The sequence below is a fragment of the Osmerus mordax genome, chromosome 17 (assembly GCF_038355195.1).
Source record: "Osmerus mordax isolate fOsmMor3 chromosome 17, fOsmMor3.pri, whole genome shotgun sequence".
NCBI lineage: Eukaryota > Metazoa > Chordata > Actinopteri > Osmeriformes > Osmeridae > Osmerus > Osmerus mordax.
In genome coordinates, this window is record NC_090066.1 from 13,795,323 (window position 1) to 13,820,013 (window position 24,691).

Below are 24,691 nucleotides of genomic sequence, written 5' to 3' on the forward strand. Positions count from 1 at the left end.
TGCTAACTTTAAAAATCGGACCCTTCTACCTGCCTCAGGAGTGCACTGTGGTCGTCATGAGTGCAGTCTACATCCCCCCCAGGCAGATAAGGCCGCTGCTTTGGATGAACTGCATGGTCTGGAAAATATGCACCCAGAGGCAGCCTTCATTGTTGTAGGTGATTTCAACAGAGCCAACATGAAGAAGGTCCTGCCCAAATACTATCAGCACACTGACTTCTTCACACATGTAGACCACCCCTCGACCATTGATATACAGCATTCAAGGGCAGATACAAACCCCTCCCCCGTCCTGCTTTTGGGGAAGGCTGATCACATCTCCATTCTTCTCCTCCCCTCATATAGACAAAAGCTAAAACAGGTCAGACCGGTTGCGAGGTCAGTCCACCTATGGAGTGACGAGAGTGTGACGACCCTCCAGGACTGCTTCGATACCACTGACTGGCTGATATTTAGAGAGGCAGCAGATGGGGACATTAATGAATACACGGACACTGTTTCCAGCTACATTCAACACTGCATCGATGACGTCGTCCCCAAGAAGGCTGTGCGGTCTTTCCCCAATCAGAAGCCCTGGATTGATGCCACGGTCCGGGCCAACCTGAGAGCCCGGTCTGTCGCCTTTAACTCTGGGGACCCTGATCGTTACAAGGAGGCCAAATACGACCTTCTTAACCCTTGTGTTATCTTTGGGTCATTGTGACCCTTCAGTCATTGTGACCCCCCACGTGTTGCGACAACTTTACCTCATACAAAAATGAAGTGAAGCATTTTCTTTTAACCTTCGCGCTGTGGGGGGTAGGAGACAGCCCGACGGTAAAAAAAAAGAAGCTATTTATTTGTTTTTATATTGGGTAAAGTTGTCGCAGCACAACGATGGGTCGTTGTGAACCTTCGGGTCATTGTGACCTGAAGGCAGCACAAGGGTTAAGGCCATCAAAGCAGCAAAAAGGGCTTACAGGACCATGGTGGAGTCCAGCTACCATGGCTCTGACCCCAGGCGCATGTGGAGTGGACTTAAAGCCATTACAGACTACAAAGGGAGAGGCTAGAGTGAGACCCAGTCCTCTGTCCTATTGCCAGACGAGTTGATTGCCTTGTACGCTCGCTTTAAGAGGGACAGTGACCCCCCTGCAGTGGAGCTACCTGAAGGCCTAGCCAGTGGTGTGCCTACACTAACTAACTGTAGCTGAGGTGAGGCATTGCTTCAAAAAGATCAACCCTCGCAAGGCACCTGGCCCAGACGGCATATCAGGTAAAGCCTTCTGGGGCTGCGCTGACCAGCTAGCAGGGGTCTTCAGTGACATCTTCAACCTCTCCCTCAGCCTGTCTGTACTCCCCACCTGCTTCAAGAGGACTACCATTGTCCCTGTGCCAAAGAACCCCAAGGTCACCTGCATGAACGACTATCGCCCGATAGCACTGACCTCTGTCATCATGAAGTACTTAAAGCGGCTAGTCAAATCATTCATCTGCTCCTCACTGCCTCCCACCCTTGACCCTATGCAGTTTGCATACCGGTCCAACAGGTCTACAGACGATGCCCTCGCCCTGACCATGCACACCACTCTCTCCCACCTGGACAAAGGGAATATGTATGTGAGGATGCTGTTCATTGACTACAGCTCCGCATTCAACACCATCATCCCCTCCAGACTGGTCACCAAGCTTGTGGACCTGGGACTAATCACCTCCCTATGGAAGTGGATCTTCCACTTCCTGACGGGGCACAGGTGGCCTCTACCCTACGTAGTGTGGTCCGGTCTGCTGAGTTCATCATCGGCAGGAAGCTCCCAGCCCTACAGGACATTTAGTCATTTAGCAGATGCTCTTATCCAGAGTGACTTACAGTAAGTACAGGGACATTCCCCTGAGGCAAGTAGGGTGAAGTGCCTTGCCCAAGGACACGTCATTTTGCACGACCGGGAATCGAACCAGCGACCTTCTGATTACTAGCCCAATTCTCTAACCGCTCAGCCACCTGACTCCCAACCAGTCCCCCTAGGACACCTACCACATGCAATGCCTCATGAAAGCTGGCAGGATTTTAAGAGACTGTTACCACCCATCCTTCAGTCTTTCAGTCTTCTGGCAGACTCAGACTGGACAACAGTTTCCTTCCAAGGGCCATCAGGCTTCTAAATTGACATTGATATGAACACTGATACACTTCTCACTAGTCACTTTACACACTGTCACTTTCCGCTACTGGTTGCACTATCAGCAATATTGCACTATTGTACTACACTTGCCTTAGGTTAGTATAGGTTTATAAGGTTAGTATAGGTTATTATGTGCATTATGTGTATTTAGAGGTTTAGTATACTGTATTGAATATTGTATATTATTTGTATATTAGGTTTACTATATTTTAGCTTATCATAGATGTAATCTATGTTCTGTGTACTTATATGTTATGTTATGCCAGGTTGCTTTGCTTTGTCTTGTCCTAAGAATTTCAGTGCCCAGTCTGACCCTGTGTTGTTCTGTGCATCTGACAATAAAAGACTTGAACCTGAACTTGAACATTCTATGCCTTTATACAAATAAACACATAATGTATTTACATAGCAAGTCCTATGCACCCACAATGTTTTTAAATATAGGTATTGCTATGTAAATACAAGGTAATTAATGTAACTGTAACGCTGAGTCAACAGACAAAACACGGTACTACACATCCTTCTCCTACCCCTGACAAGAGAAAGGGGTTTCCCGCCTTTTCTTATCTCCCAGGAGAAGCTTTAGAGCTTCTGGCCCAGCATGGGGTCAGAAGGTAGACCAAAGTATGGAGACAAAGGAGTCCGAGGAAAACCAACCTTTAATGGATTTATAAACATTCCCCAAGGACTACACGACTTATGAACAGTATTTCATTTGACAATTTGTCTGTGTTTGATTTAGCTTACAAATGATTTAACCTAACTCTCGTTAGGATTATAGTTACCGCTAGGCTGTCCACCACTGTTCTAACGAGGCCTATCTCTCTCTCCCTTCCCCCTACCCACGCGCTCTTCACACAGCCAGTGTTTCCTGCTTTCATTATGGTGTACTGTGCTATTCAAACTCGAGACTCATTTTAATTATATGTGCATTCACTTTGGAAAATTGCTAACAATTAACAAAATAAATTACAAATGAAAAAAACAAACAAACATGAAATTACAAATCTCAGACTCTGATTTTCCTGCATGCAAAACTTTTACAAAAAAGTTTCACCTGGCTAATACCTTCTGTAATGATAGGTGAAATATGACCCACAACCACTAGGTGGATGCGCCTGTGGCTGTTTGCATAAATAGAGCATCTATGATCTAGAGCAGTCGTTCTCAAAGTGTGGTCCGCGGACCACTGGTGGTCCGCCATTGCCCCCGTAGTGGTCCACGACGGCCACAAGTAAATTATTGCGACATTTCTAACATACAACTCAGAACGAAGAGAACACAGTCAGTAGTAGCCTAATCTATTAAAGTAGTCTACACATGTTCCGCATTCTGACACCGCAGCCTCTGCACGGGTTGTACCATGTGAGGGAGTTCTCCCCTCCCAAATAGAGTTGGTTGGTCCATAACCCGTCTTTTCCAAAACCTTTTCTCAGATAGGCTACCGATAGCTGGGCCGGGCGGCCCTACCGTAACGATACGCGTCAGGGAGGATGGATGGGAGCAGGGCCGGAGTGATGGCATCACTAGACAAGGTTTTACCAATTGAAAAACGGCTGTTTATTTTACATCAAAAAACGATTCTGCCCTCAAATAATGGCCAAAAATGTTCGCATTAAGTGTGGAAATCCCTATCTTGCATCACATCAAACCCTTACGTCCTAGGTTTGGGCTCGAATGTTTACAACGTCTGGCTCCGTTCCTGATTAACAGGAGCTTAGAAAATCGTTCACTTTTGATATACTTTTAAGAAATATACTTAGAAAATAATTCACTTTTGATATACTTTTAAGTATGCTTTGAAAATAGTTCACTTTTTTAAGAAGTATACTTAGAAAAAAGTTCATGTGGTATACATTTCTTCTGGAGTAGGATGTACGTTTTCTCTTATTATACAGCAAAAACAGTCAAAATAATTTTTAAGTACATAACAGGTTACATTTTTTAGATCCATCTCATTCTAATTATTCATGTCTATGAAAATCTATTATGCATTGCACATTGAATCTTTTTTGGTACTGAAGCTGTAACCTTAATTACTGCCAAAACATTCTGAAGCCCTATAATCTTATACTAATAATTATCAATTGGAGTATTAATGGATAAAAAGAAAAAGCTACTTGAGAAAGAAGCAGACAGAAGCGTTGCATTATGCATTTGAAGGTTACACTGTCAAACTGACTGAAGAACGAAATAACGACGTGAAAAAATGAAGATAGCGTGGCTCATTGGCTGGTCAATTCCCATGATGCAAGGCGGTAAATAGTGTTAAAATTTGCTGATAAGTTTGCCGTTTGTTCGAAATACAAATAGCGGGTGTTGAACCAGACAAGAGCAAGGTGAAAGCAATACTGGAAATGCCCAGGCCTGAAGATAAAAAAGGCGTGTTAAGAGCATTAGGGATGATCAATTTAATTGGAAAATTCATTCCCAACCTAAGACAGTGCATCTTAGAAACTGTTAAAGAACAAGTGCAAGTTTAAGTGGACTGCTGACCACAAACAGGAGTGGGCAAGTCTTAAAATCACATTCACTACAGAGCCCGTGTTGACGTTCTTTGATCCCTCCAAACAAATCAAAATATCCACTATGATGAAGCTACAACGCTATGATTTTGACTTGATCTACACACCGGGTAAGCACATAGTGCTAGCTGATGCTCTGTCCAGAGCAACAACACTGAGTGAAGAACAGGGTGAGTGCATGACAGATACTGACATCACTCTCCATGTGAACCTGATCCCCGAGTCGCTACCTGTGTCTGACAGGAAATCAAAGCAGATTACTGCAGAAACACACAAAGATGCAAGCTTACTGAGAGTCATCAAGCTTCTACTGGCCAGGAATCAATGCAGAAAATAGACAGGATGGTCTCCAGTTGTGACACTAAACATCAGGCAAAACAGCCAAGAGAGCCCATGACAATCACAGACCTACCTGATGAACCATGGCCGAAAGTTGCGACAGAATTGTTCCACTTAGATGGAAAGCATTACCTTCTGGTGATCGACTACCTGTCCAACTACCCAGAGATAGCACTGCTTTCCAACATGTCTGCGACTTGTGTGATCAAACACATGAAATCCATCTTTGCGAGACATGGAATTCCCCAGATTGTCTATAGTGACAATGGTCCATACAGCTGTAAAGAGTTCCAGAGTTTCGCAGAAGAACATGACTGAAATTCTAATGGGACGTAGGCTACGCAGCACGATTCCATACACTGCAAGACGACAACAGAAAAGAGTCAAACAGAAACAAAGGCTTCTACAAAAGAGACAAAAAGAAAACTATGACAAGTGCACAAGAAGCTTGGAACCACTGGCAAGACATGACACAGTGAGGATTCAAGATCTAACACGGAGTACGAGAGCAGCTGTTCTGGAAGAAGTAAACCCAAGGTCAAGACAATGAGAATGCCATGCTTGTTTTATGTGCTCACCGCGTTTGTATCAAATAAAAAGTACTTGTTCAACAAGTCAGTTGTTGCTTGAGTAAGTAACTTTACACCTTCCTTACAGTAAAATAACTTGCATGCATACATCAGTGTTAGACATTTACATTTACATTTAGCTGACGCTCTTATCCAGAGCGACTTACAGTAAGTACAGGGACATTCCCCCCGAGGCAAGTAGGGTGAAGTGCCTTGCCCAAAGACACAACGTCATTTGACACGGCCGGGAATCGAACTGGCAACCTTCAGATTACTAGGCCGATTCCCTAACCGGTCAGCCACTTGACTCCTTCAGACCCAGATAACAGAGACACGGTCTTGAAAATATTTTTGTAAGTAGCACAATTTTTCAGAACATTGCAATAGACTGAAAGGAGAGACATTTGATCAATGTATTTCTAATACAGTATGACACCAGATTGATGCACCACTGTGTAGGACTGTATTGGCAGATACCTGAATGATCAAACCCCTTTGGTCTCTGGTCACTCAGACATTTGTCTGGGACAGTCATTCATTTGCACCAAAAGGAATGTAATGTTAACTGACAATCACACCTAGCACACACCACTGGAGGTGGTCTCAACAGTTGAAGAGGAAGGTGAACTGTGGATGACTCAGAAATTCTGTTCATCAGTGTCAGTTTGGGGCCTTGTTAATAAGGCTAGTAGCGGAAGGAAAAAAACTGTTCTTGTGGCGTGAGGTTGTCATCCATCATTGTCTTTGACAGGTAGAATTTCTTCAGCTGCCGCAGGAAGTACATCCTCTGTTGTACTTTCTTTGTGAGGGAGCTGACGTTCAGTTCCCACTTGAGGTCCTGGGAGACGATCGTCCCCAGGAAGCGGAACGACTCCACAGTGTTGACTGGGGAGTCGCACAGGGTGATGGGGGTGAGTGGGGCTGTATTCTTTCTATAGTCCACAACCATCTCCACTGTCTTAAGAGCATTGAGCTCTAGGTTGTTCTGGCTACACCAGGTCACTAGGTTGTCAGCTTCCCACCTGTAGTCTGACTAATCTCAACCAGAGATGAGCCCAATGAGGGTGGTGTCGTCCGCAAACTTCAGGAGTTTGACGGACAGGTGACTGGAGATGCAGCTGTTGGTGTATAGGGAGAAGAGCAGAGGGGAAAGGACGCAGTCCTAAGGGGATCCGGTGCTGATGGACCGGGAGTCAGAGACTTTTGTTCCCAGCTTAACGCACTGCTTCCTGTCAGACAGGAAGTCTGTGATCCACCTGCAGGTGGAGTCGGGCACGTTCAGCTGGGAGAGCTTGTCCTGAAGCGGGGAGGGGATGATGGTGTTGAAGGCAGAGCTGAAGTCCACAAACAGGATCCTGGCATAGGATGCTGGGGAGTCCAGGTGCTGTAGGGTGAAGTGGAGGGCCATGTTAACTGCGTCGTCCACAGACCTGTTAGCTCTGTAGGCAAACTGCAGGGGGTCCAGGAAAGGGTCGGTGATGGATTTGAGGTGTGCCAGCACCAGGCGCTCGAAAGACTTCATTACCACCGAGGTCAGGGCGACGGGTCTGTAGTCAATAAGTCCTTTTGGCCGTGGCTTTTTAGGCACAGGGATGATGTTGGAGGACTTCAGACAGGCTGGCACATGGCATGTCTCCAGGGAGGTGGTGAAGATGTTGGTGAACACCGGAGACAGCTGGTCAGCGCACTGCTTCAGGGTGGCAGGAGAAACAGAGTCCGGCCCAGCTGCTTTGTGGGGGTTCTGCCTCTTGAACAGTCTGCTGACTTTTCTCTCCTGAATGGAGAGAGTCATCACTGTGGTGAGGGGGGGGGGGTAGTTCAGGAGAGTCTGTCTTTCAAATCTGCAGTAGAACTCGCTCAGGTCTTTGGCCAGGCGTGAGTCGTTAGTGGTGTGGGGGGCTCTGGGCTTGTAGTTGCGTTATCTGCCTGAGCCCCCTCCAGACAGAAGCAGAGTCCAGGGTTTCCCGCTTTAACTTTTCAGTTAAGGCCGCCGCCTAAGCAACACCATTTTTTTAAATGTATTTATTTATTTTTTAAATAACGATATCCGCTGTGTCCTGTTTTCTCCCTTCCATTCCAAACCTTGACCAACACCAGTCTCCCATCTAAGCAGAACGCATTGGAGAAAAAACTTACACATTCTTGCCCCCCCCCGCCAGCAAACCCCACCCTACCACCTTAACTAACACATTTTCTGCGGGAAACCCTGGAGTCGTTAGCAGAGAACTGTTGTTTTAGTCTCTTTGAGTACAATCGTTTAGCCTCTCTCACCGCTTTGCTAAACATGTACTTTGACTCCTTGAATCTGTCTCTATCCCCACTCCTAAAAGCTTCCTCCTTCTCCAGCCGTAACCTTATGAGTTTGCAGAGACCCAGGGCTTGTTGTTGAAATTCTCCCTGGTGCATGTTGGAATACAGCAGTCCTCACAGAAGCTGATGTACAACGTCACGGTCTCTGTGAGTTCATCCAGACCATTGGAAGCAGTTATGAACATATCCCAGTCAGTACAGTCCAAGCACGCCCGCAGATACTCGATAGCCTCAGTGGTCCACTGTTTTGATGTCCTCACAGTAGGTTTACAGAGCTTCAACTTCTGCCTGTATGCAGGAATTAGATGGACCATGGCATGGTCAGAGTGACCCAGGGCTGCTCGAGGGACGGCGTGGTAGGCATTACTGACCGTACTGTAGCAGTGATCACACCAGCTACTGGTAATGTAAAAAAACAAACAAATACCCCCTCTTTTTGTTTTGCCGGTGAGTGCTGTTTCCCGATCAGCTCTCACAAGTTGAAAGCCTGGCAGTTGTAAGGCGGTATCCGGGATCAAATCACACAGCCATGTCTCCGTGAAGCACAAAACAGAAGATGAAAGAAAGTCAGTTTTTTGCCATCAGTAGCTGAAGGGCGTCCATTTTGTTGCACAGTGAACGTTCGTTGGAGAGGAATAAACTTGGAAACACTGTACGGATCCCGCGTCTGCGTATCCGAACAAGAGCTCCCACACGTTTTCCCCTTCGGCTGCTTGGGCAAAGCCTAGCACGGCTTCCACTAATTCTGCCAATGGGAGCATAAAAGTGGGAAATAAATCCACAGGAGTTGTTTCCTTGATGTTTAGAAGTCCGTCTCTTGTTAAAGATCTCCGAAAATCCTGGCAGAACACTGAATTAACTGACAATACAAGCCAAAACAGGGCACACAGACCGACCGAGGCAGCCATCATCGGCGCCATCATGTAAATATAGTTTTTAACAGCTTTTAATGTTTGGTATGTTTGGGTTTCTTATTTTATGTATCACATTCTAGTAATACGTTTAGCGTTATAGAATGTATATACACAGGGTTTACAGAGATTGTGCATGCAGAGGTCTAAAATGTGTTGACATTCCCTTGTCTTGCAAAGGCATCACATTTGGTCTACTACAGCCTTGAGTAAACCGGTGATGGTCCAATTTGAATTTGTATGCGTTAGTCAATCTTTCTCTCTTAGGGGTAGAGGAATGTTTGTGCAGGAACAAGCAGCACCAGTATCTATGAGCATATCACATAACTGGCCTCTGAGGTTGATTTTCCCCTTTTGCGTATTTGAATGCATTTTTCCATCGTTGATCTCATGCATTCTCTTAGTTAGTTGCGAGACTGTAGTACTCCGAAGGCTTTGGGTGCTGAAAACAATTCACCGCCAGAAAAGTAGGTGGAGCAACACTGCCACATGACGTATTTGTGTGTGGAACCAATTGCTGACCAATCACGGCCAATGGGCATCCATAAAATGAAGGACTAGCGGACGGTCAGGAAAGTCAGGAAAAATCAGGAGTCAGGAAAATCAGGAGGTGCACGTAGAGCTCTCCGAGGGGCTCGGAGAGGGCATTCCACATCGGAGAGGGCGTTCCCTCCGTGAAAACGGAGTAGTATATTTCGGCCTTTAAGTAGCAGGAATATGCTAACCAAGGGCACATATAGATATATGCCAATAGACAATGGTTCTTCCAAGTGATCCTCTGAGCAAATACCTATGATCCACAAGTGATCCTCTGATCAAACCGCCACGATCAATGGAATCTCAATGCTGACCTGTCTGCAATCAAATTCTTCTCTCCTGTGGGTGCAGGTTATCACACAAACACTGCAGCTTTTTTCTTTCGCTTTGTGTCCAGAGGGAGGATTGTAAGGCTGGGTTTCACCCTGCCCCCCACCTCTTATATGCTAAAATCTGGAGCTGCTGGATGGAGTTGCTACTTGATGGGTGTAATAGAATTTTGGGTTGTATGTAAAATGACTGTGTTTTAATTGTGGTTGAATTGTAAGCTCTTTTGTTCATTGTTAAGGAACATCCGGTGAATAGCTTACATTTTACAGAAAAGGAGTTAGATCAAGAGGGGGTTAAGTATTTAGAGAAATGTTTGTTTGACCTAAGGGGGTAGTTTGACCAGGGAGGGAAATCCAGAGACACAAAGTTTGGGTGACTTAAGAGTTACGAGTTTTTGGGAATGTGTTAAAGAGCTAGATTACCTTTTCCTGTTAAGACATCCATTGTTGAGAAGAGTGTGTTCAATGTTTATATTGATTGGTTGTTGTTTACAGACCAGATGCTTGACAATTCCAGGGCACTCCTTTAAATATCAAAGCTGAAGATAGGTAGGGCATCAGAACTTGTGAGACGCTGTTCGGGCATGCTCTACTTCTGATCATCGGATTCATGGACAGGTGGTTTTGTGTTATTGTCTTATGTTTGTGTGTCGATGATGGTTACGTTGGTTTACGTTGTTATATTATAATGCACTTCAAAATAAACATTAACTTTATAATTCACCCCACTCAGTTTAACGATTGATTCTCTTAAAAAGTCCACAACATGGGTCTCACACCTCATTGTGTTACTTACTGTTGCATTGCTAGTCATATGTTGATAAGAAAGGGTCAATATGTTGCCTACAGATAATAGTTAGGTATAAAGGTAATTGTGAAGCATTGTTCTCTAGGTTATTGATCTCCAGAGGCCGTTTGTTCAGAAGTGATCTGATCGGATTACGGCTTTTGGATTGGATCAAATCATGAACATTGGTTGTAAAAAAAAAAAAAACAAAAAAAAAAGGATTCTGAAATTGGATTAGATCACGTAATCCAATCTTGGTTTTGATGTGGATCAAAACCAATATGTGTTGTTCAAAACATTTTAGTAGGATTGGGATACCTTTGATCCAAAAAATCAAGATCATTCTGATCCCAGCAGAAGGGTGGATTCAGGGTGGATTTCAGCAACAACATGTAATAAAACTTGAAATTGGTCAAAGAAAACATAGTTTGTATCATGTAATTCAAATACATTTATGTAAGAGCAGAAGTACAGATTCTTCTGGCAGAAGAACAAATCACTCTTTCCCAACTTCAGCAAACCAAAGCCCAACTTGAGATCTGTCTCCTAAAAGTAGTTTCAAAAAGTTGGTCTCTCCACAACCGAAGACTAACTTTGAAAGTTCTTTAATCGAGTTATTTATTCGACATTTAGCCTTTTTCAGATTTTGAAACACATCTTCAAAATATTCACATTGTATTTGTGAAGAATGTATATTTTGTTTGTTTTCAATTGTTGTGGGTCAGATGATGGCTCTGACTGTTTGGATTGTATTCTTTTACCTTTTTCTGTGTCTTCAAATCAAAACACTTGAAAGTGACCCAATGCTGGCTATTGAACCTGTTCTTTACTTGGCTAGCCTACTACATTGGCCATAGTCCGATTTACAACACTGGGAATCCGAATTTTGTAATCTTGAAAAGTGTGCATCTGGATCAGGGTGATCAAATCCAATGTTGCTTTGAAACCCCAGTACAAATGTAAAATGGATAACCTGATCCTGGATAGCAAAACATGGGATTTCAAAATTCAGACAATTCTTATAAAACGTTTTGAACAACTGGCCCCTGAGGGCTTCTCCTCAGCTCTGGCTTCTCTTACTCCTTCTCTTCCTCTACCCTCTAAACTGGGGTACTTTTCTTCGGATTTGTCAATTCCGTATACCATTTTGCGCTTTAACGACCGAAAGCTTGACAGACCATCTTGAATTAGTGACCGATAACTACAGTAGGATTGGTCAAAGCCGTTTTGGGGCGTGGCTTTTGCGAAAGGTCAATTTATAGATTTCCGGTGGTGTTTCAGGCTAAAGCGGTGTTAATTCAAGGTGGTCAGTTCTGCCACTAAATTCAACCAAAAGGTAGAGTATCCCTACTACAACTAGAGAGGGTACAATTTCTGGGGAAATTGTGATGTGTGCTTGCATTGGTTGCAGTGCTGTAAATTGAAGTTTGAAATTTAACTATATTTGTGTTACTTTGACACTGCAAATTTTACTGTGTAGCTGGCTGACTAACTTGCCAGGATAATCAAAAGACAGGATATTTCTCCTTTCAGTGACTCTCTACGGCCCACTCCTACCATTACTATAAAATGACAAAAAGGTTTTTACAAAGTATTTTAAACTGCCAACCTCCGGGTAGGAATTCCATGATTAGGTAGAGGTTCCTCTTGTCCTGAAAGCTGTAAAACATCTTCACTACCCATGCTCCATCTGCCTCTACCAAGATGTCCCTCTCTGCACGAATGTGAGCCACCTAGAGTAAGCATATAGCGCTGTATGAGTTATACATAAGCAAGCATAAAAACAAAGTGAAAAACATCTGCAATTGTTGCACGAAAAGTTTTGAAAGGTTTACAACATTAACATTTGTTTGAACTGAAAAACATGCAAAACATGCTATGATTGTATATCTGGAACTGCAACTTTTGTATTTTGTTATCAAGAATAAATGTTGCATGCGATTCAACCCCTTTCATACAACCTATGAACACAAAGGAAACACAGGTCAGCAGTGATTGGGAACCGCTGTTAACACACAACTGTTGACGAGAATTCACTATGAATATGTTTCTGTTTTGAGAGGCAATTGAAGAGGCTCACTCAGAGCTACAATAATCTGATGGAACCCAGACACATGCACATACCTGCTCCTTCTCCAACATATCTGCTTTTCTCAAAATTTTCATAGCGTAGATATGTCCTGTGTCTTTTTTCTGTACCAAGCGGACCTAGGAACATATGCAAACCTACTATTAGGTCAGTTGGCTGAGCGGTTAGGGAGTCGGGCTATTAATCAGAAGGTTGTTGGTTTGATTCCCGGCTGTGCAAAATGACGTTGTGTCCTTGGGCAAGGCACTTCACCCTACTTGCCTCGGGGGGAATGTCCCTGTACTTACTGTAAGTCGCTCTGGATAAGAGCGTCTGCTAAATGACTAAATGTAATGTAAATGTACTATTAGGTGTCTACACTCTTTGCCCTAAGTGACAATACCAACCTACTCACAATTCATTTCAACACAACAAATCCAATATTTAAAAAACTGATATTGGAATTATTATAAAATATTCTACCTCTTCCAATCTTCCTATAAAAAACTGCATTTACTGCAGTAAACATTTAGTGTCAATCAATAACAATTTAATAAATATAATATAATATAGCTGGAAATGAGTCCCACCCCAACTGTGAATACAGATGACCAACAGGAAACTACAATAATAAAAGGGTGAAAACACGCACTTCTCCAAAGGCACCTCTCCCAATGACTTTAAGAGACTCAAAGTCATCAAGGCCCAGTCGGGTCCTCTTCAACCGAAGGAACTCAGTCTCCTTACGGGCATGTTGAGAGCGACGCATCACTTTCTGCAAAGACAGATGGACACTGATTGTATTTCTAATGTCATCCAACAGAGGTGGAAAAAGAAACATCAGGCAAAGAGTGTTAATGTAGATAAATATATATATATACATACAGGGACATGTACAGACATTTGGAGGGGCTATTGCTCTAACATGAAAAAAGCCCCCCCCCCCTCCCCCCCTTTTCTCATACAAGCTCAAAAAAGCAAAACCATCCCATCCCTGAACCTTTCTCTTCTCTACAGAGCACACAATAATGTAACAGACAGGACATAACGTAGCTACGTTAGCCTGCTGCTGCTACGTAGGCTATTACCAGGCCCAAACATACTACGCGGGCGCAGAATTACGATGAGAACATGCAGATTTTCAAGTAGAACGCATTTGTCTGAGGCAAAATGTTAATAAACTTCTCAACTCATTACGTCTCTATTATTAAAATGTTAGCCAAAAAATGCTAAGAATTGAAAAGGAAACACATCGACCAAAATGACAGCAAGAGACAGGGCCAGGGAGTTTTCAGGCAATCTTTATGAGGATGGATCAATACTTTTTTGCAAAGTTTGTCAACATTCAATCGACCATATTCGGCGTCAAACTGTTGTGGAACATCTTCGGTCGCTCCGACATAAGAACAGGAAGGCTAGCGGAATTCCACAGATTTTCAGTCTGAATAACCGCAGAAAATTTGAAATAATACCCATATTACATTTGGGCCTGGCTATAACTTAGATTTGGTTCATGTAACGTAGCAGTATAAAGCAAGGTAGCGCGACATGATGCAAACGTTACAAGCTAATGCTGCACATTATTTGAGACACAAGTGGACATATATTTTTGTACTATTCACAGGGCATTTGTCAATAGGTGCGTTCGACATGGACTGCGGCTGCATCAAACGACCGGCGAGAGTAGCCGCTTGCAGTCGGGGAGGAGTTGAAAACGGCTCTGTGAAGGCGGATATTCCAGCTTCTCGTGGTTTGCTGCGTTGACGTCAGTCATGGCCGATCAAGCGCTGTTTGCTTACTTTACTTTATTTATAATTAAACTTAGTCTTTCCGTCAGTGAAGATGCGGACTAAAAACCCTTTCTTCAACACATTTTTTATTCAATTAAAACCTGTTTTTAGACCAGGCCCGCCCACGGGCCCGAAACACTGCCCCCTCCTCCCCAGTTACTACGCACTAAATGTTAATAAATATATTTTTTAGACTACTGCACATGTTATACATCATTGGAAAGCTACGATTCTTGTGCTTGTAGATATGTAAACCATTTCAAGATTGAGTCACAACAACAAGTTTAGTCAACGTCTTTGTCCAGTCACCACTTTGGTGTTGTTTACAAAGCCAAACGTCTCTACTTACCCTCAAAGGTTCCGTGTCGTCCAGGTATGCAAACAACACATCAAAACTTGATCTACGTACATTCCCAAGGGTTCAAAGTATCTAACCATGTAAAGTAATTCGTCCAAATACAATATTTTACGTTCATGAATAGCCATTATCCTTTGTTTCATTATGCAAGTTAGCCGACGGAAGAAACAACTTGTTCACATAAGTGTTATTTTCTCCGGTTAGCAACGGAGTATTTACGATATGAAGGCATCAAAATGTCCGTTGAACCCTCCCCTTTCGATTGACACATTGTTTGACCAAATAGGAGCTTCCATGCCCCGTTGACAGCCCTCTAAAGCCAACTAGGTTTGTGCGTTCTTCCCCCCCTGGATTTGAGCGTTGGCAAAACTGAGGTGTCAGAATAATTACAAAACACGCCTCAAAGTGTGTGTGAGTCTGGCCAATCATGACATAGCTGTGTCGTCATTAGAACCCGTGTCGTTGCTCTTGAGAAAATGCGCTCGGCTACACAGCCGGCAGTTCTCAAATCGATCTCACGGTACTTTGATGGCTACGTCACAGTGACCTAGCCTCGGCGCCGTCTCAAGTCGCACAAAAAGTCTAACCAGAATTCACTGTTTCAAGTCAGCCGACTGCAGCTGGCTGCAGTGCTGCATGAAGTCAGTCCATGTCAAACGCACCTATTATCTCCATTACTTCTAGTGATGTGTCGTTCGTGAACGATTCATTCATTTTGAACGAATCATTAGTATGACTCGGGAGTAACGAGTAGTCTCAGAGAGTGATTTGTTCATTTTCTCGTGGCCGAGATACAAAAAGGTACAAATAACAAAACCTATAAATATCACTTGTGAACGAATATCATTCACGTCTTACTAAACCTAGTCACACGAAAGTGAACGAGGTACACAAATCCTTTCTGTTTCCTCTTCTGAGCCTATGCAGGTCACGTGAAAAATGATACAAAGACTCGTACCCGAAGACCCAGTCTAAATGAAAAAAGTCAAAACTAATCGTGTCTGTTTCCTCTAGCTACCCCCCCCCCCCCCCCGTTGAAATAAACGAATGACTCGAAAAAAAGATTTGTTGATTTTACTGAACGCCATTCAAAAAACCGAGACCGTCAAATGATCCGAACTTCCCATCACTAATTACTTCAAAAAGTCACGTGAAAGTGGAAGGGTTTTTCCCTTTCCTTCACTCGCAGTGCACTGGCATGAGAATACAAACAATGTCATGTGACTGGGGGCATAGGGCAACGCTGATGTTATGGTGGCACAATAAATTAACACAGAACTGGATGATATCGCAATTTTATTTTATTTAACTTTACTAATGATTGGCTTATTGTACTGATGCAGCCACAATTTGGCTCTTTCTCCAGAGGGGCAGATCAGCCAATCAGGGCAAACGGGCTGTTGCCAGGGGAACAATAGCCCATACCTGTGCATGTCCCTGTTATATATATAGATATACATAAAATGCTTTTACAGAATTTGACGATCATGGTGAATATTCCAATTAAAATATCTCTCACTTAACAATAAAACACACCAATTTTACTCTATAGTACACAATACTAAAGGTGCTGGTATTTTGGTCCACTTGTAGGTCATGGTATAATTTTTTTATTTTTTTACATATCATAAAAGTGCAGACTGTAAGCTTTCAAATTATGTATCACATATGGAGTCTGAAGACCGGGAGTACAACGGTACTTAGGAATGGTTCGCTTGACCCGATGTTAGTTTCCTCAAGGATCACAATGACTCTTGCTTAGAGACTTGTTGCTCTTGTGGTTAGTGGTAACTGATTTAAATTTGTGTACTCGCTGGGATATATTGTTTTTATTATTGTTGCTTGCTTTTTCCACAGGTACACTTGCACTTATAGCAGTTCATGTTGTTTAATTGTAACTTGTTTAACTACATGCTCTTATGGTTCTTCCCTTTGGCACTTACTTTGGTTGTTCACAATGTGTGCTTCATGTTTTGGCTACTCGCAATGTTTTTGTGGATATCTTGTTGTTATGATCAGTGACCTATGCACTTTGTAAAGCTCGCTCTTGGATGTCGCTTTGGATAAAAGCGTCTGCTAAATGAATAAATGTAAATGTAGATATGCTCATTAGAATGCTGGTATACTTTTAATCATTTAGCAGAGAACATCACCACAAATAATTTTACGTTTTTCACACTTCCCACAAGAATGTAATGGGTGGGAACAATCGATGATTAACTCTACCCCCAACCATATCGACATTGGCTCGGCAACTGTGCTAGCTATCAAACATAACTAACAACTATTTCACTGAGGAAGGAATACACATGCATAGCTATCGATTCCCTATATGTTTAGCACATAACAGCAGCATAAAAAAGAAACATGCTTGCCTACATATAGCTGGATGATCACATCATCCCTAAACAGGACATATAGATATATATTACATTTACCCACGTACAAAACAAAACTTTTCACAGCAGACAACGGTGTATGTGGTTTTTAATAACAGTGACTAATTAATAATTTGTTTTGTGTAATTATCATCCACCATAGTTACAACCGTACATTAAACAAACATACTCACAAATCTTTGTTTATGGGTGGTGACTTAACCGAAACTAAGTGAACCAACTAAGTAATCCAAAGAAACCAAAGATGCTAATCAAACTCAACCCCTGGCATCACCCCTCCAAAACACTTTCCTGACAAATCCTGAGAATTCAGTGATGTTTAAAATTGTGTTAAATATATTGAGTGACTTCAAAAAATTTTACCACTTTACAAAAAAACAAACATGTTTTTGCATCCTTACATGACTCAGTGTTTCCTGTTGGCTGGCCAAGGCAACATTTCTGCCGCCACGGTATCAGAAATAGGGCCGTACAAAAGGCTGTCTATCAGCAGTGATTAAGTGCATGTCGGAGAATAGTACGTACACGCGCTTCACAACGCGAGCGGGGAGACTGCCGCTGTCTGGAGGATATCTGGCCGGTTGAGATCGCGTGTGTGCGTCCTTGAGAACTGTAAATCGTATAACTTGTGTTGTCAGTTCATTTAAACCTGTTGTATTAGTCTATAGTTCTTGCAAGTTTAAATGAAGTTAACTGGTGATTTTCTTTGTTTGTATTCTTCACCTGCTAGCTAAATTGCACGTGGCTGTTGATTCGTGAGCGATTGTTGAACGCTCTTGCTCACGTCTGAATGGTTTCATTCTATACTTTGGGTTTTGGTTTCCCTATGAGAAGGGGGGGGGGGGGGTTGTTGTTCGGAAAGACCTGCCCCCACTGCAAAAAAAAATCAGAAAGGAAACACTGATGACTTAAAATTCCATGACCCTTTCTTGTGTAGGCTGGGTGTCACCCTGCCCCCCACCTCTCATTTGCTACAAACTGTTGCTGGACAGTCTCTGCTTTATGGCTCTCACACCTCATTGTGTAGCCTACTGTTGTATTGCTAGGCATATGTTGATAAGTAAGGGTCAAGATGTGGTCTGATTGGTTGTTCTACAGATAATAGTTGGGTACAAGACAATTGTGAAGCATTGTTCTCTAGATTTCTAGAGATCTCTTGAACCTATATAGTCAAATACCTGAAATTCCAACATATTTGTTTAATATTAATGCACTGTTCAGTTTACCCTTCTTCCTTTAAATATATTGGAATAGTTATGGTTGTTTGGCCAATATTAAAACCCACTACACTTGACTTTTTCTAGATGTGTGTTTTATCACCCAGTATTTTTACATTTTCAAAAACACATTGGGAAAAGCTAGTTAAAAGCTATTAAGGTCCCATTTCTGATGTCTGAAGGGCTCCCTTGTACAAGTCTTCTTTCATTCAGACACATTTTAATATATAAGGTATATATATATATATACACACTCGTTTAGTTTATATATTGTACAAAATAAGAAATTTAATTATACGAAACGTATTTGTTGGCACACATATGGGCACACAATGTTGGCACACATGGGTGTTTTTGTGTAGATTATGGTAAGCGCAATTCTTATGCCATGACATTATTTTTTGGCGCAGAGGAGGTAGAGAGGGTGCCCAACTTTAAGTTCCTGGGGGTGACCATGACTGAAGATCTGTCCTGGGGTACTCACATTGCCTTAGCTGTGGGAAAGGCCCAACAACGCCTCTACTATCTGAGGAAACTGAGGAGCGCCAAAATCCCGAAACCACTGATGGCAAACTTTTACAACTGTGCCATCAGCAGCGTTTTAACGTACGGATTCTTAGTGTGGTTCTCCAGCTGCACTAAGGCTGAACAGCAGGCACTCCAACGGGTGGTAAAAACTGCGGGGAGAATCATTGGGACGACTCTCCCGGAGATCAGTACCGTCTCCGCCACCCGCTGTCTGAGGAGAATGCACAACATCCTGCGGGACCGTCACCACCCAGCTCACCATCTGTTCCACCTGCTGCCCTCAGGTAGAAGGTACAGGTCCATACGGGCCAGAACATCCAGACTGACCAACAGTCTGTATGCTCAGGCTGTGAGGCTTCTGAACAGTGCCCCCCCCCCTTTCTGCCTCCCTCTCATGGACAGTAACCAACCACACCCACCAATACAATAACAATGAACTGGACTTGTTGCACAAATGACAAAATACTCCACATATCTTGACTCTACCGCCCTTGTTAATGTTCTTGTTAGGTTGTCTATGCTGTTAAAGCCCTTCACGATGCTGCTATTGACTGAAGATTGTTACTGTTTAGAACACGTGTCTTGATTGTGCTAAGGTTTACACAGGGGTTATTTATGAGAAGTTTATTGGAGGGATATTGCACCTTTGTATTGCACTTTCTATGTCAAAACTATGCAGTGTTTGAATGCTCTAAACAGAATTTCGTTGTTTTTCTATGACAATGACAAATACAAAAATATTGAATTGAATATTGATATTGAATAAAAATAGAATACAATAGTAAAATGCTAATGCTTTGTAAAGCTGACAAATGTAACTAATAAATGCACTTTTGCATATTCACACTGACAAAACAAATCATTATATGTACTTTGATAGTTTGTAACAATTTGGCTAATGATAACCCCTTTATGAACATCATATGGTAGGCCTAAGAGGTAGATACAAACTTGGATGATTGAATTGACAATAGCCTTTCTGAGACTTCAAGAACAATAAATACTATAGTCAACAGGTATGTCTAGAGCAGTGGTTCTCAACTGGTCTAATCTCAGGACCCACATTTGTCATTAGTCATTAAATCACGACCCCAAAATAATTTAATTTACGAACCATTATCATTTATTACAATTGAATTCGGGCGGCACGGTATGAGCCTACGCACCATTCAAAATAAAACTGTACCATTGGAAGTTTGGTCACTTTTAAGATAAAAGTTAGACTTTTTGACAGAGCCGAAGCACGTCTCTCCACCTTTCCTCTCCACACCAGCTTGCATCCCACTATTGGGTTGAGACCCACCAGTTGAGAAACACAGGTCTAGAGCTCACTGTGTAGTTGAGTGGCTACACAGTTTGGGCGGTTGCACAGTTGCTTGGTATATACAGTATATGTGCATTATTTACAATGACTGGAAGGGTTCGAATGATGGCATAGCAAGAGTTGGATATGCTACAAAATATTAATGAAATGGAAGCAAAGGGCATACAATGTCATGAATTGGAGGCAGATGAGAAAAAGGACCTGATTCAGGATCAGAAAGACTCTGAAATTGAGTGTGAGTCACACTCACTGAGTGTGACTCACGTCTGCTAAATGACTAAATGTAAATGTAAATGTAAAAAGATGGTATAGTTTTTTTTGCTGGCAACACCTGGGTTAGAGCACGAGAGAGCAATATAATGAGAGAAACCCCAGGGCCCACGGTATGCCAAGGAAAAACTGCATTTAGCAGTTTAGTGTGTTTGATTGACACAGTTATGTGGCAAAATATTCTAAAATACTGGGTCTTGTTTATTTGAGAAGTATTACAGGGAGTAAATGCATGAAACTGGATGACTATTGGTTGGCAGACTTGGTAAATCCTAATTTCAAAGAGACAATGTCTCAACAGAAATTTTAAGATATCCTCTATCTGCGTTTTTTGTTGCTGTTTTTTTAACTATATTTATTTTACAAATGATATTACACCAAACAAACTCCAAAACAGAGCAAAAGAAAAGAAAAGTAAAGAGTAAAAAAATAAAAATACTTTTGTTTTAACCTTTGCAATGTGGGGGGTCTGAGACAGCCCAACGGTTAAAAGAAAATGCTTCACTTTGTTTTTGTATGCGGTAAAGTTGTCGCAATATGACGGTAGGTCACAATGACTGATGGGTCAGAATATTCTAGTCTATTCTGGAGTGCACCTGATGAGTAGCCGAATAGTGAGCAGTGCTCGACAATAACGATGGCCCGATGGCCCGGGGCCAGTTAAAAGTAACGTCGGGACAGTTAAACTAGCAAGTCACTGGCCCGATCGGGCCACTGCAAATTATTGATTGAAAAAAAAAATTAGCATTGTAAAAGTTAACATCCTTCATATGTTTTGCTATCTGCTAAATGCAGAAATAACTTTGCAGCTCGTGGGGCGAACAGTTGGCAAATCAAGAGTTGAGTAGTGAGTGACGACTGGTTGTCAAATTGTAATTCTCTAATGTCGATAAAAAATTTTACAACTGGCGCGAGACTGGCGCCAGACAATAAAGTGAAGATGGCAGCAAAGTAGAGCTACGAGCTCAAACGGAGGCAACTTTTTTTATGGAACGAAGATGCACTGTGTCGTCTGTCGTATGTTCCCGTCTAAAGCAGACAAAAGTGGATATTTTTACAGAGGCACCGACAATTTTCGAAAACAATACCTGACCAGCCATGCTAGCAGACAGCACCTGGTTTGCGTGACAGCTAAGCGGATGGTTGACAATCCATCTTCGAGGCCGTTGACCATGCTGGTCAGTTGTCAGGAATTTAAATGTAGATGCCCATCGTGTTATTGCACGACTTATAACAACGGCATATCACGTAATTAAGACGGTCTAGCCGTTAGTCTCGTTCCCCCAGGCTATTGAACTGCAGCAGAAGAATGGTGTCGACTTGGGTACCTAGTATCATACTGATGAAATGCTATGGAAGCTTTTATATATTAGCATTGAGGGACCAGTTTCAGCCAGCCAGAGTTGTGCAGAGATAGCTGTCAGCAGGGAAGAGAGCACGTCATGTTTGAGGTTAAAAGTCAATTGTTTTGTTGACTATTACCTTTAAATTTTTTATCACTAGAAATGTGATTTCATTTGAGTTCTTTTTATATCCAGGATGTGTTTCATAAATGGTTAAACATGTTAACAGAATAACACAACTTATAAGTCTTTGGTTTTGTTGTAACAATGATAAAGTACAACTTTTGGAGGGGGGGCCAGTGCCAAAAAATGTTAATGTTGAGCCCTGTGAGTAAAGTATTTTTCTACCACATGGAGGTTCCTCCAAACATCGTACATACCCATCTCTTTAATTAACATATTAAGGTCCTTTGACCTACGGGATTTATGTATTTTTGTTCTTGTCGTATCGACAGAGTAGTTTAGAATTGTGTTCCAATCTCCAGTACAGACAAAAATTCCTTAACTTTCAGAAATTATTGTATCAAATAGGAATTTAAAGGATTTTCTATCACTCTCCGGAGGGGCGTATGTGTTAACAAATGTGACCAGAACGTTATTTATCCTTCCTTTGGTAATTATATATCTGCCCTCTTTGTCTCTCTTTTCCTTAAGTAGTTCAAAGTTAAGAGAGTTGGAAATCAGAGTAGCCACTCCTCTTTTTCCACTATTTTTGCAAGAACTGAAAAAGGAGTTTAAGTACCTAAACTTCCTCAGCTTATCATGTTCCAAAATCAAACACATGAAGAAAGTGCCAAAAACTGACCAAGAGATGGTGTAGGCCTACTTAGGGTAGAAGAATAAAGGCTAATCTTGAAAAAGATTTAGTGGAACACCAGTTACAGAAGGATGCATGGTCAGAGGTGATGTTAATTGTAGGAACAATAGCCTATATGAATATTAATTGTTGAATTTGCTGAATTTCTATTTTGACCAAGAGATGATTTACTTAGGGCAGAAGAATAAAGGCTGATCTTGTAAGGCTATCAACCTGCCCCCACCTCTCATATGGTAAAATATGGAGTTACTGGATGGAGTCTCAACCTAATGGCTCTCACACGTCATTGTGTAACTTACTGTAGCATTGATAGTCATGTTGATAAGTAAGGGTCAAGATTGTGGTGTGATTAGTTGTTCTTGGGTATAAAAGGAATTGTGAAGCATCTGTGGATTCTTGATCTCCTGAGACCTACTCCTCAGCTCTGGCTTGTCGTACTCCTTCTTCCTCACCTCTTGCTTTCTATCTCTGGTTTACAATAATCATGGTAGAGTAAGTAAGAGTTAACCTTCATTAATTTCATTCATTTGCAATATGATTAAATGATTATATATATATATATATATATTTAACCTTACTTTGACCATTCTTGCTCTGATTTAACCCATAAAGTCAAATAACTGGAATTCCATTGGTAGGTATTGGCATTATTTTGTTAATGTTGATACACTGTTCAGTTTCCCATCTTCTTTCAAACCATAGGGGAATTAGTTTTGGTTGTTTGGTCAATATTGACCCCCTACAATCTTGAAATAGATTTGCTGAAACACCAGTTACAGGACGGTACATGGTCACAGGTGAATCATGTAAATTGTAGGAACAATAGCCGATAAACATACTCATTGTTAGATTTCTATTTGTAGGCAATGAAGAAGACCAAATACAATTTCAATTATTTGTCTTTATTTCAGTGCCAAAAAGCATTTGGTCAGTTCTGAGTGCACGTCCGCGGCGAGTAACAGCGATGTAGGCCTAAGGGCTGAGAATGTTGCTAAAATAAATTACAGATTGTAACGTTAGAGATCTCTAACGTTAACCTAGGTATTCATCAGGGAATTAAAGCACCTCGAATCACAGTCTTAAAATCCTCTCCCGGCGGATAACTTAGCGAATTAAATTTTGTTTGAGATCGGTTGGCTGAACCAGGAAAAGATATCCCATGTCTGCCAATTCTATCAGGCTCAGAAAGTGGGAGGGGATAGGTAGAAATGCAGAGTTTGGCATGGAAAACCTGCTAGCAAGCAGGTTAGTTTCACGGAGTAAGTTACCATGGAAACTTACCAAAAGGTTTTGTTACCTCTCTTTCTGGAACGGGAAATCCGAAGTATGCCACTTTTCAGGGTTAACCAACTCAGAGTTTTCACTAAACCCCCCCCCCCCCCCCCCCAAGTGCTATGGGAAAGCAGAAATAGAACAGAAACCAAGCTCCTGTCCATGTGAGCAAACATTTCAGGCTGTTGGCGCATGTGGTACCTGTTTGCTATTTTGAGGCGCTTGGGCTTGCCTTATAATTTTGTGGGTAAATGAGATCAGTAAGTTGGCTTCAGTATTTTCATTGCACTTCATTCACTGCATTTTATAGCTCTCTGTATTTTATACAGAAAACTCAGAAACCAATGATTCTTACCTGGATAACTTTGATTCTCTATCAAACTCCATAGTTCTTTTTACTTGCATTTTACACCTGGGTTTAGTACATTTGATATATGCGTGTTTGTCACATTTTATTTATGATCTTTAACAGAAACAACATTGTGAACAACCCATGTCTGATTTACAGTGAAAATGTTGATTCAGCTGCTCATGTGCTGACCTATGGCCTATGCCAGCCAACCCTAATTAGCGGCCCGCGGGCCACATCCAGCCCGCAAGAGCCAAATGTCTGGCCCACGCTGACAGCTTTAACTCTATTCATGCTGCCAGTTTTAATGCAAACTACCCAGAAAAATCTGACCAGCGCAAAAATCATGTGTTGGCTTCACACCTTTCCCCTACCCCCGACAAGGAGAAAGGGGGTTTTCCCCCTTGTCCTTATCTCCAGAGCAGAAGCTTCAAATCTTCTGGCCCACCATGGGGTCAGAAGGTAGACTAAAATGGCCTTACAGTAT

At 42.1% G+C, this 24,691-nt stretch overlaps 1 protein-coding gene across 1 annotated transcript in view; it reads right to left on the reverse strand.

The window, feature by feature from the left end:
- The window catches only part of LOC136959845 (serine/threonine-protein kinase 38-like), a 108,800-nt gene that overhangs the window by 50,667 nt on the left and 33,442 nt on the right, over positions 1 to 24,691 (reverse strand). Inside the window, exons 4-6 of the mRNA XM_067254048.1 lie at positions 13,190 to 13,312; positions 12,594 to 12,677; positions 12,079 to 12,202 (exon numbers count right to left, since the gene is read on the reverse strand). Coding sequence (XP_067110149.1) covers positions 12,079 to 12,202; positions 12,594 to 12,677; positions 13,190 to 13,312 — 331 coding nt within the window. The remainder of the gene's footprint in view (positions 1 to 12,078; positions 12,203 to 12,593; positions 12,678 to 13,189; positions 13,313 to 24,691) is intronic.